General features: G+C 40.1%; 1 protein-coding gene across 1 annotated transcript in view; it reads left to right on the top strand.

The window, feature by feature from the left end:
* LOC139202323 (cyclin-dependent kinase-like 5) overlaps positions 1-13,507 on the top strand; it is a 38,209-nt gene that overhangs the window by 9,624 nt on the left and 15,078 nt on the right. Inside the window, exon 4 of the mRNA XM_070831761.1 lies at positions 491-525. Within this exon, the coding sequence (XP_070687862.1) occupies positions 491-525 (35 nt within the window). The remainder of the gene's footprint in view (positions 1-490; positions 526-13,507) is intronic.

Genomic DNA, 13,507 nt, shown 5'->3' with positions numbered 1-13,507 from the left:
GTAGATGACTTCTTGTAGCACTGATGTGCCTGTGAAGGAGCACGGAGCAGTTTGTCATATGCCTGCTCAGTCCAAGAATTCCTCTTGAACCCTCCGGGGATGAGTGTGTGTGACTGCCAGGGTCGATAACATCAGAACTACAGTAGCTTGCCAGCACTTGTGTCCTACTTTCTGAGCCACCTGTCCTTTTATAGCGGGGATGTTTTTCCTTAATTCATGCGAACATATGAGAAGCATTAAAAAAGACAAAAGTTAAAAAGGTCTCAGTAGCTTCTAGACTTCATGCGAGAATGAGAAACTCTCTAATTTGAGCTAATTTGCGTTTATTAATGACTATACGTCATTTTTTAATTATTGTTTCATTTGCATCTGCTTATAAGTGAAGTAGTTTTCTTAGAAAGGCAAAAGTAGTGTTTGGAATACATGAATATTCATGAAAAGACTCGTTATGGTAACTCTTAGTTAAACATACACTTTGCTTCTTTTTCAGGTGCCTATGGTGTTGTTTTGAAGTGCAGACACAAGGTAAGAACGTGTTACTTTTCATATAATCACCTCAGTCTCTCTGGATTTATTCCAAACATCAATTGTTTTTCAAATCCTTTAATTCTTGTTATATTATGTTTCATATAATGTAAATTCCTCATGAAGAAATTGTATTATACCAGAAAGTCACCAAAGGTTTTAAGGATAAATCTGGTGATACACTATATAAAACCAACAATGAACTGATCCTACTAACAAGAATTATCCGTGTGGCCAATGCCTCAAATAGCTTATTTCTCCGTGCCACAGAGCTCCATTGTTCTCCAAAAACTATTAAAGACAAATGAGTAAGCCACACTGTTACACTTAGTGAAATGTTCCTTCATTACCATGAACGTGGGCACTGTAGTTTGTCTTGAGTCAATCCCGCAGACACCTTCCTGGTGCCACCAGAACACCAAATGTGTATTAATCCGCAACTGAAAATAGTCCCCAACAAATGCAGTATTTACTCCTGTGTGAGTAACAAACTGCAGTACCCAGCTGCCTCAGGAAACTATTTAGGCTTTTTTTAAAAAGGCTAAAAAATGATCCACTTTTAAAGATTTCAGTAGGAAGCAGTGAGGTTGGGGCTGAGAATGAATGAAGTGGGAGTCAGGCAAACACGCTGTTGGTTCTGGTCCCTTTGTTGTTGACAATAACAAATATAAGACTGCCACCAGCCTTATCCTATAAGGATGGAGACTGTAGAGTTCTGTGTGCTCATTCTAAAAATGATATATAGCTTGTGGACATTAGGTTTATGGCGTGCAGGTCGGAGTGTAACAAAGGCCTGCAGAGCCCAGAAAATATTAGACCTTAACACAGAGGTTTTCATGCACCTGGTCACTCCGGTTTACTTTACTGTAGCGCTCTTGTGCCTTGGAATTACTGTGATGCGTTAAGTGGCTCCCATGGACTTCTGGATAATTAGTTATAGTCCCTTTGTCTCTCCTCAGTATTAGTAAGAAAGATCTGCTTTTAATGGCAACAACTTCTTCCATTTCTACCTTTATTATTTTATTTTTTTTTCATTCATGTAAAAGTGGCTCTGATTGGTTATCTTGTAGCAATTATATTTTAACATAAGAACAAGAGAATCAAAGGGGAAAAAAAACAAAAAACATAGCAGGACTATGAAAAACTGACAGCCCACACTGCAGTAATAGCCTTGTCATCTCAGTCCATTTAAGGAAGAGGCTGCGCCAGGAATTGACGGCAATCCAGCATGAATAAGAGAGACTAACTACCTCCTACTTACAGAGATCTGCAGGAAACAGACAAAACACTTTCTGAGCCTCCCTCGTCAAAATCCTTAATGTTTTTCTTGTTCTGCAATTGCTGTGCATCTGCCTTCATTACAATGTTTATTGCAGCAGTGACCTCACTCAGTGTATCCATTAGCCAGGTTTCTAATGTGAGCCAGTTAGCTTAAGTGTCACAATTGTAAAAGGCAACAGCACCAGACTTGATGTCGAGCAAGCATTACATTCAGAAGTGAGGAAATAGAAGAAAGCCGTGCTGTAAGCCGGAATCACAGCCTATAATTACTGGGCTTTATTGTTCAGACTGATTGATCCCAGGCCTAGGCAGCTGCAAATGCAAATGTCTCCATTTTATACAACAAATCTCACATCAACAGACCTCAGTTAGGTCCACACAACAGACGGAGGCTGGTGCTTTGTCTGCAACACTCTCGTTACTGTGTTTATTTGTGAGAAAATCTGTCATCATCACCATAATCGCAAATATTTGTCATTCTTGAGGAAATAATTACTTTTTGTTCGACACTTGTTCAGCTGGTCCAGTATCGTTGGAGAATAAAAAGAATAATATTGGCCGATATGTAATCTGAGTTTTTACCAGAATTCTCATATATTGATTTCGATGTAGGCCACAATAATCCACTTTTGCCATTGGGCTCTGGTTTACTGGATATTCTGGATTACAGAATATTCATCACATGTTCACAGTGAATTTGCACTGCTGATGCAGTTCATCTGTTTGTTTTCGCAACTTCTGTGTTTTGGTTGAGTCTCACCAATGTCATTGGCCCTGTTTGGAGCTGCAGTAGGCAGCTGAAATAAAACCACTGTGTGCTCTGTCTAGTAGACAAAGTTAATGACCAGCTGGTGAACAATGTGCAGCTTTTCACAGCTACAGATATTTTCCTCAGGAGTCGGTGAAGGCCAAAACAGAAGAGTGAATATTGGACTTAGATTGATTTAGATTGTGTTGGCCACAAAAATGACTCCAATATGTTGTTTCTCTGTGTCTGCTGGATTTGTAAACAGGTAAATGTGCTAACACATTGTCAATAACCACAAAGTAATAACATGTCAGTGTTGTTTTCAGCTTTTAATTGCCCAAAAATCATTTAATGTGGCTTTAAATCATTTAAAAGTGCAAATGCCAATAAATAAGTTCAGAATTACTGCAATTAATTACTACCAATTACTGCACATTAAATCAAACTGGAACAGGGTGATCAGTGTCAAAAAATGCTGCCAGTCGAGTTTTACTTCCCTCTTTTATTTAGATGCTGCTTATTAGAGAACAGACAGGAACAAAACAAACATTTGAAAGTATTTGTTAACTGTATTTGTATGACCTGATTTAACATTATTTCATAAAGCTAATTTGGAATGCTAATTAGCTCATTACACTCTCTTATTTCTTTGGCATATAGGGAGGGAATAAGAATTCCCTCGAAGTTTGACATTTTGCTACACCTCTGTGGTTCTTGTGTGCATTGGAAAGTCCATAATATATGCAGTTTGGATAGAATATCCGTTGCTAACTTCATTGCTTGACGTGTGAAAGCACAGGAGGATGAATTCTCTGGCTGCAGATCAATATGGACCAGTGCCATCTGGAAAATATTGTATTGTTAGTGTGAATGAACCAACATGTTTTTTTCAAGGGCTAACTCACAAATCTATGCTGCATAATTACATGTGCATACACACAGACGTGGGCACACAGTCAGACACATACTCCATGCACAGACGCACACACACATACCCACACGCATGTGCTGCCACTTACAAAGCAGAATAACACATAGGCTCACCAAGGGTTTAATGGTGCTGTGACTATGGGCAGGGAAGCGCGCTGGCCAGAGAAAATGGCTGTAATTGTATGTAACAACTGCTGCTGAGTCGCAGCTGCTCGTGCTTACAGAACGTACTTATTTCACCCAGTGACATGCCCCTAAAATTTGGTTTATACAGTACTTGTATTTAACAGGAATAATTAGATCCAAGAAAGATCTGGGGACAGATATAGAAAGGATGGAAATACAAGCATGTATTCACCAATTTCTATACTACACAATAATCTCAATCTCTTCAAGAGGCGGCTGGATTAAAGTGTTCAAACCCCCACGTGTGATTTACAACGTCCAAACACAGATTTAAGAGCCAGCTGGGCTTAGTGTGATGTAACAAAGTGACACAGAGAGAAGGATCATTTCAAGCACAGGTATAATTTTTTTCATTGTTAGTGTAGTAGCCCATGTGGTCTAATCACATTAGAGTGTATGGATGATTAATGTACTTACAAGCCCAGCTGTAAGTCTGGTAAGAATTACTCTCGTTGTAACTTGATACCCAAACTATAGCACACACACAGGATGATAGATTAGACTTACATGTTTTGATATAGGATGTTACTGCAGAAAGTATGTACGGTATATCTCTGTGTGAAATGGCTGCATGAAGTGGCATTGTCAGAGGACTTCAATACGAGACAGAATACAGACTAGATGTAAACATGAAGTTGCTATCAAATGTGATTCTGACGTGACCTGGTAAGGGGACACAGTTTATGTGTTTTGTCATAATACTAATGTTTTTAAAGTGTCGTGCCTCACTCAGTCCTGTGCCATCTTGCCGAGTGTTGCCACAGCTATTTCATAAAGAGCTCACACAGACTAAAACTGCTAAATGCTGCGATGTTAAAAGGGTTGAGCACACTTGGACACAGAGAAGCTTTTGTCGTCTAGTTCTGGCCTATCTTTTATTAATTTCTTGTCCGTGTAAATGGATCACCAAAAGAACATGTTTGGGTTCACTTGTTCTTTTTTTGCCCGCTCTCTAATGGGAATACAGTGTTTTATTGTGGTGTGATGACAGCAAATTAGGGGAAACTAGATTCAAGGATGCTGCAGCTGCAGTACGCATGCATCTTTTGTCAACTGAGCCTCAAGGGCGCTCCAGGACTTTTTCTGTTGATGCTTGATAAAATCCTATTTATTATGCTAATTTATTGTAAGCTAATTAAGAGGTTCTTCATGACTTCATCATACTAGCAGATCCTCAGTGAGGATGTTGGTGAAGTCAATATGGAGCTGTTTTTGAACTGTAAAGTTCAAACCAAAACAGATTTCACAGATAAAAATCCATTGATTTTTAGTCCACTGCTTTAGTCCAGGCTCAAAGATCTCAACAACTATTGGATGGATTGCTGTGAAAACTGATACAGACATTCACGGTTCCCGGAAGATTAATCCTAATGACTTTGTTGATCCCCTGACTTTTTGTTTAGTTATGTTAACAAATGTTAGCATGCTAACATGCTAAACCATGATGATTGCCATGGGATTATTACAGGTAACATCAGCATGACATGATTAGTCTTGTCACTCTTAGTCTTGTTAAATAGTGTGGTATAAATGTGTCTGTGTCCGTCCTTGGTTGAGAAAAAAAGATAATGATACAAAAGAGATGGATAGTATGCAGCCGGCAGCTTAGGTTAACTGCTGACTGAGTGGTTGTCTGTCTCTATGTGTCAGTCCTGTGATTGACTGACGACCAGTTCAGAGTGTACCCCACCTCTTGCCCAGTGTCAACAGGGAGTGGCTCCAGTGCCCCCCTGCCACCTTTCAGGATAAGTGGTATACACAATGGATAGATGGAAGGATGAGTTCTTCCCCTTCCCATTCATTACCAATATAGCTGCTCAAAATGTTTGTTTTTTTAACGGTGTACTTTGTAGGATTGCTCATGCTGATTGTGTGTTTTATTCAACAATGCAAAATCAGCTATGTTGCAGTTATGTTATCAACTTGGAGTTTCCCTTGTTAATTAATTGTGTTGATGAAACTGGGAATGTCAGCACTGAGAGTGGAAACCACCCTTTTTGCTTGCTCCAGTTTGACCTTGAGTTCATGGACATGTTACAAGGCAATGTTTGCTCATGGTAGATTACAGAGCAAGCCAACCTAAGTATGGCTCTCAGATGACCCAGGAAAAGGTTTGTACACCAAAACTGGGAAATTCTGCACAATCTTCATGTGTTGTAGTAATCCAGCAAAATTTAAAAACAAAACATTCTTATGAATACTGTTTAGCAGGGGCGGCTCATAGCTTAGGAGTCTTTCTTTCTCATGAGGATGGGCTGTTCTCTGTTACAGAGCTGTAAAATTGCATTCACCTACACCCTTGATGCAAATATACTGTACTATCCTATTCCTATTTGCATGCTTGCTTTAATTCTGCTGAAACGATACTGCTCAAAAACAATGGTGGTAAAGTGGTACATGGAGGTGTGTTTTTTTTTTCAGTATCCTTGAACGGCAAGGCACATTTTCTGTTTATTACTAGTTTCACTGGTAGACTCCCCACCCAGCCTGCTGATTTACTTATCAAATTCTTGGTGTATAAGTTGAAACTCACCTCTGAATCAAGTCAAATACAGAGACCTCTCTCTAGCAGCTAATCTTAATCCTGGATAAGGCTTGCACATGGTCATGGGCCGTCCTTTAGCATGCAGGAGTATGGGAAATATAGAAGAGAGAGGGTAAACATAGCTTTGGTGAGTGTGTATTTAAGCGCAGATCACCTCTTAGGAATGCACACTACACAAAGCGTCACCCTGAATGTGCTTATCATCCCATGAACTAACTCTAGCCACTCTGACTACAGGGAGGTAAAACATTGACAGCATCACAGCTCTGTCTCCTAAGTCATGCTCTTGAGTGATTCAGTTTGGAGGTATTAAAATGATCCGTAATAGTAGGAGATTTATAGAATTAAGCGTTGTTCCAAAAAGCCTGGATCTCAGCCAGAGTCCAACAAGTGTTAATGCCCTGAAGTAGTTTGTATCATTGAGAAAGTATCTTCAGAACAACATGAAAGGACAATGTTACCCTGCGAGTCACCAATAGAAATCAGTGTTTCTAGTAGTGCAGCTGCACCTAAAATTATTCAACCCCCGTTGCAAAGTAGGTGTACTGGCAATATTTACAAACTTTCAGTTATGTTCAATGAATAACTCAAACAACAACAATTGAAATAGCTCAACACAAGTAATATACGAGAGGTTTCTCCAAACATTTAATGACTACTGCAGTCTCAAAATTATTCAACCCCTTCTTGAAAAGCATCTTCAGTACTTAGTAGAGCATCCTTTTGCTGTTATGACCTGCTGCAAACATGATGCACAGCCAGACACCAGGCTCTAACAGCGTTCCTGAGGAATCTTAGCCCATTCATCATGGGCTGCAGCCTCCAGCTCTCTAATATTCTTAGGTTTGTGTGCTGTAACCACCTACTTCAAATCCCACCAGAGATATTCTATGGGATTCAAGTCAGGAGGCCACTCTAGCATCTTCCGGGACTTTTTCTGAAGCCAAGCCTTGGTGGACGTTGAGGTATGCTTGGGATCATTTTCCTGTTGGAAGGTCCAATGAGGCCCAAGCTTCAGCTTCCTCAAAGATGGCATGACGTTTTCTCCAGGATTTCCTGACACTTGATTGAATCCATCCTGCCCTCCAGATGCTGCAGATTTCCAGTGCCAGAAGAAGCAAAGCAGCAACAGAGCATCACTGAGCCACCGCCTGCTTCACTGTAGGCAGGGTGCTCTTTTCAACATATGCCTCATTCTTCCTCCTCCACACCTGATACAACTAATAAGGCCCTTTATTAGTTGCATCAAGTGTGCTTGAGACAACACCTTATCTGCAAATGAGTGCTCTATGAGGGATTATATTCAGGGGGTTGAATAATTTTGAGACTGCAGTAGTCATAGAATAAGAAGAAACCTCCTGTAACATTAGTCGTGTGTAGCTATTGCATTGTTCATGTTTGAGTTATTCATTGAACACAGCTGAAAGTTTGTACATTTTGTCAATACACCTAATTTGCAATGGGGTTTGAATGATTTTAGGTGCAACTGTATGTTGTGACTGCTTCACAGAGATACAAATGAGATTGCAGAGCAGGTGTGTGTGAATCAAAAAAGAAGGCTCTTTACCATATGAAAAGAAGAATTAAGTACAGGCTCTACACAAACATCGCTTTGCCATGTTTGTTTTTGTTGACAGTATACAGGCTTGTTACCTCCTTACCTAATTGCTTACTTGGCACACATTTAAAATAAGATCCATTACAGTGTTGACAGAAAGCATGGAGGCAGCAGGTGTAAATGCAGGCCCGTGAGCATGTTAATCATCCAGATACCATATCCACATTCGTGTTGCATTTTATACCAGTTTACATTTGCTGCAGTAGACTTTGCTATGGCCTATATGTTGTACAAAGCAAAATTCAGATTATGCTACTGTTGAGCCTAATGTTCCTTGAGCACAGAAGCTAATGTGATGTTGGCATGAAATCTAAAGGACATCAGCTTTAGTTGATTGCAGATAAAAAATACCTCTTGACAGGGATGTGCATGCATTAGTTGACATGTAAGATGAAACAGACAGCTAAGTAAACAAGTAAATCAGTTCCCCTCATACAGTAAGAGGGCAGTCTGTAGAAAACTTTGCTGAGAATAATAAACTGCAGACAGCTTGCATTGCATAATCAATCCCATTAAATACAAAAAAGTAATTTGTGATTCAAGAGCAAAGAACACAGCAAGTGTTCTCCTGAGCTGCCGTCAGCGTCATGTGATCACATCAGTCATCCTATTATTAGCAAGTGAGTAAGAACATATGTGGCACATGCCAAGAGGAGTCTACAGGCACATGGCAGCTCCAGTATGGCATGAGGTTGTATTTTCCTGGCATGGTTTAGGTTCACAGAACCCCTGAGGGCTAAAGACAGTTGCCAACACAGAGCCATGTTCAGCCAATGTTGAAGCAGTATGCACAATCCAGTCAGGGGTATTTTTTATGATGATATGAAACCATGTACCATGGCTTATTAACACACCAAACACCATCCTACTGGTGTTTAGAGTATTTTGGTAATAAGATCAACAGGCATTAATGTTTGTTTGTTTCCTCCCATGGTGTATGGCTCTCAGCCTTAAGCACATGTCTTATGTGCCAGTTAGCATGGTACTGTGGGTGCCTCTGCTACCAATTAAGAATAGTGCACACATATGAAATTTTAATCAAATTTATACTTCAGCGTGGCTACATCTGTCTGCTCTCTTTCTTGTAGTAAGAGTGAATTATAGTATTACAGTTAACACATACTCTATACTCTATTTTATTTTACTTGTTTGCGCTGCAGTATGTACTTTTGCATGCATTTTGCATACAATTTGAACATACTACCTCATCATAACATTGTGTTTTTACTTTGTCCAAATGCTACTGCATGTGGTAGGACATCCTGGTATTTTTGGCATACTGCGTTTGACATACTATGTATTGGGAAATACTTCTGGCATTCTCAATGGTATAGTAGTGTGGATAGTGGAACACAATTGGTCCTGATATGTTCACACAAACTACTATACATTTCTCAAAGTTTGGAACACATTAAAAAGACAATCTTTAGTGCAAAGTGTGAACAAATTTGCAAGTAGCTCAACTAGCATACTTTGTGTTGCACAGCAGTAGCTTGATATTTTTATAATGAAATATATCAGGAGTAGGTGCTTTCTTGCATGGAGTTAGATTAGACATTAGTACCACACTCATGTCTAAATATTAAGATACTGTGAGCAGCTGGTTAGCATAGTTTAGCTTAGCATAACGACTGGAAATGGGGGAAACATTTAGCCAGGCTCTGCCCAAAGGTGACCAGCAACTCTTAAGCTCACTAATATATCTTGTCTGTATACAGTAGCATGTGTTGGACTATTTTTTTGGCCAAGACCAATAACTTCCTGAGTTTCTACCGGTTGCTTGGCAACTAGTCTCAGCAGAGCCAGGTTAGCTGTTACCCTCTGTTTTTAATCTTAGCGCTAAACTAAGCTAACCAGCTGCTGGCAATAGCATATTCACTTTACATGTTTTATTAATAAGCTTCCTTCACAACGATAAGCTCATGTCATAGAAATGAGTCATGTCATGTCATGTCATGAGTCTCCACTGTGTTTTAAATGGCCACATTCAGACATTATGAATCATACTTTTACATATATACATAGTATATACACATACTAGAAAAACAAATACCAACTGACCAGTTACCATGGCTGATAGCTAGAATAACATGACCAGCTGATGAGAGGAGTTAACACTGTATGCTCAAAACTGAAAATTCTTTTTCAATTCTGCTCTGCATGATTCACTGATAATTGACTCTTTAATGCTGTGTCACTTTGCCCACTGAGAGGAAATCTATTATCTGCTGGAAGGGATTCCTTAATGTTTGCATTGCCTTTGCCTGTAACTTTGAGTTGTTCAATAGAGGTACAGCACAGTGATCCAAAAATGAGTAATTAGTGTGTTAACCAGACCGATTAAGTCCGTTGCTGTTTTATGAACTGCCATGCAGCATCATGTGAGTCACCACCTCACTGCAGTCATCTGTTGTTTGTCCTATCTTGATCATAAATGTTCCTTTTTTAAATGATCTTTTATTTTAGCATTGCTTCAGCTTCATTTTTTTAGGTCGCAGAACCAATAGCGCTTTTTCCACAGATAATAGAATTGATGCGCCAGGCAGGCTTACATTTTATTCCTCCTAAATAAGCTGAGTGGCTGTCAGTAACATCTAGATTTATTTAGTGGAGAAAATAAAAAAGTCTATCCGCCCCGTTTGAAGGGAACAGTTATTTTTGCACCCAGCGAACAGAAACTGGGACAAGAGAGGAAAAAAGGACTTTCACATCTAGCATTAAATGGGTCACCTTGAGTGGAGCACTTGTCTATGTGGTCCTATCAGGAGCCAGAGAGAGAGAGACAGAGAGATGTGGAGAGGACACGCGCTTCCTGTCTGAATGTTAAAGTCATCGTCCCCTGATTAATGAAGCCTACTTCAAGTCTTATTCTGAAGCATTGTCGAACGCAGACTGTTGGACCACCTGTTGTGTGACTGGAGCCTCACATCTTTTTCTGAAGTCCTCTATTACTACATTTTAATGCTAACAATGGATGCAAAGCACTACGTCATAATGCTGCATCCCAGCATTAAATGTCTTCGTCTAACATATAGTTTGGTTTAGCTGTTCCCTCATTCAGAGTTTCTCTGTGGCTTTTGCATTCACCACAGTCATTGTCCATCCCTGGGTGATTTGTGCCTGTGCTTGGCACTTGTCAAGGCATATACCACAGGGTGACCAGTCCACTGTGTAATCAAACCACACAGGTCCATGTTACTGTAAATAACCCTATAGGACTCATGCTGCAGATTGAGATTGTGTTGTGCAAAAGCCAACAGCATGGAAGGATGAAGAAATGCATTGCTTTTGGTTTTGTTGACAACAGATGGCATGCTGCAGCAGACCAGTTTGTCATTCCTATTCTCTTTGTGCCTCATGATGTGGCTCTTTATTGACCTGTTAGTAAGTAAATTCTAGTTCAGTTTGTAATACCAGCGCATATGAAATAGAAATACAGTGATAAACCTTCATGTACCCTCACAAAATGCACATAAAGCAGAAATCTCTACACAAATATGTTATTACACAACAGTCTGCCAGGTCATGAGCACCAGTTTTGTTTGTGCTTTTTGTGCTTTTTAGTGAATGACCTTGCATTGCTTATTCCACCCGGAGTTTAAAGTTCAGAGGGGTTGTGTCCACTGGCTTTTGGGGCCTTTTGTTGTTATCACGTTGAACACCACCCGCGGTCCCCTGCATAACCCGAACTGCTGGTTTAGCAACCTGCTGTTGTGAGATGCTCATTGGGCCAAAAGACAGAGCTCTGTCTGAGTGCTACATATTGAATCTACCAAGAAAAAATTTGATTTGCAACCAAAATACATTTGCAGTGTGTTTTGTTTGAGGTCATTTCCCTGCTATCAACTGAACTTTTCGTTGGCTTTGTGCTCTCAGCGTTCATCATCCCAGAGAACCAGCAGGCTGTTATTAACAAATGTCACAGCCGAGCAGTTCACATTTGATGTCCCTATTTGGACAGCATAAATGGAGATGTAACATGGGATCTTGGCATTATTAATTTGATCATGTTGTGCTCTGTGCAGAAGCAAGTCTTTGACACAAAATTAATGCCCTCAATGGTGGGTTCATTGTTACAGTTTGGCAGCATGCACTTCAAACCGGATGACAAATATGACAGCATCATGCATGACGAAATGTTGCACAGCATGAGTGTGACTTGCATCCTTCACTGACTATCTGTGCCCTGGAAAATCACACAAGATAACTACTTTCTTCAAGATCATGAATGAATGACTTAATGATGGATTATGTGCTTTTTATGATTTCCAGTGATATATCACAAGATTTAATCACAACTTCATCACCATCTCTCAGCTGTTTTTGAAGGCCTAACACCTGCAGTGGCATTGCTGATTTGGTGTGGCTAGTGTTGTAACATGAATGAAAGTTTCATGTTTTCTGGAAATAAATACTGTACCTGGCTTCAGGAGGTATCGAATAGATGGTGTTGTTTGACCTAAGCCCTTAATCTGTGCAATTCAGGTCGTGGGAGAGGGACAGCATGTTCATAGTAAATAATAATTTACCCAGCTTGGTTTCTCTCCCACACAAATAAGCCTCACAGTCCATCGCCACATGGGAATTCCTAAAGAGCTTAAAATAAAATGTTTCACAAAAAGGTTGAGAGCAGCTGGTGTACTGCACTGATCCCACCAACATAAACATGCACACATAATAAACTGTAAAAGTTATTTGAATAAATATGAGATATGAGAAGTGCAGTATTATTGGTTTTACACTCTATGTTGACCGAATCTCTCACTGTTCCTACTTGAGGCAGTGATAACCTTAACTGACATAAATGACTGATGTAATGTGCTGTAAATTAAAGCAAACCGTTTTAGCAGGTTAACTTTGGTCTCTGAGGTTGTAAAATTACTAGTTGGGTAGTTTGGGTGGTCTTTAGAGGAAGGGAGGGCAATGGGAGCCCTCTACAGTATTTGAGGACTCACTTTTATGCCCTTCACAACTCTGAAGGACCAAATCTGTGCTGTCGGCACTCGTGAAGTCCTGTGAAAACGTGCTGACAAACCATCACTCTCCACCCTCTGCCAATTTTGCATTTGTAGGCCAATAGAGGAACTGACATTTAAAGGAATAGTTCAACGTTTTTGCAAATAAATGTTTTTTTCGTCAGTCAGATGACAACATCAATACCACTGTCATGTCTATGCAGTAAATATGACGCTACAGCCAGAAGGAGGTTAGCTTAGCTTAGCTTAGCACTTAGCAAGACTGGAAATAGGTGGAAACAGCTTGTCTGTATCTGTCCAAAAGTAACAACAAATACCCTACCCATGACAAACAGTTTTTAGGACTTCTGATTCTGGTTGACATGCACTGTAAAGTAGCTACTGATCATGATTTCTTCTATTAGTCTAAACAACATTCAGACATATAGCAGGTTATTTAATTCATACCCTGCAGTGCATCATCTCCCTTCACTCAGGCTTCCTACCTTGCATGTGCACAGTACAGTGATGCTCATGTAGCTGACCGTGCTGTGAGTCATCTTGTATTTCTCCGCGTTGGGAGGAGGGCTCACTGTTCACTGTCATCCATGTTGGAGTGGTGCGATGCTGCCTTTGGCTTTCTGAGGGGGGGAAACTGGAGCACAGCTCTGAGCCATAGGCAGAAATACCAGGCCTAACTAGGACATGTCGAGAAACGG

Source organism: Pempheris klunzingeri, chromosome 6, assembly GCF_042242105.1.
Source record: "Pempheris klunzingeri isolate RE-2024b chromosome 6, fPemKlu1.hap1, whole genome shotgun sequence".
NCBI classification, from domain to species: Eukaryota; Metazoa; Chordata; class Actinopteri; order Acropomatiformes; family Pempheridae; genus Pempheris; species Pempheris klunzingeri.
Note: the sequence above shows the minus strand (reverse complement) of the source record. Positions and strands in the feature narration are given on the sequence as shown.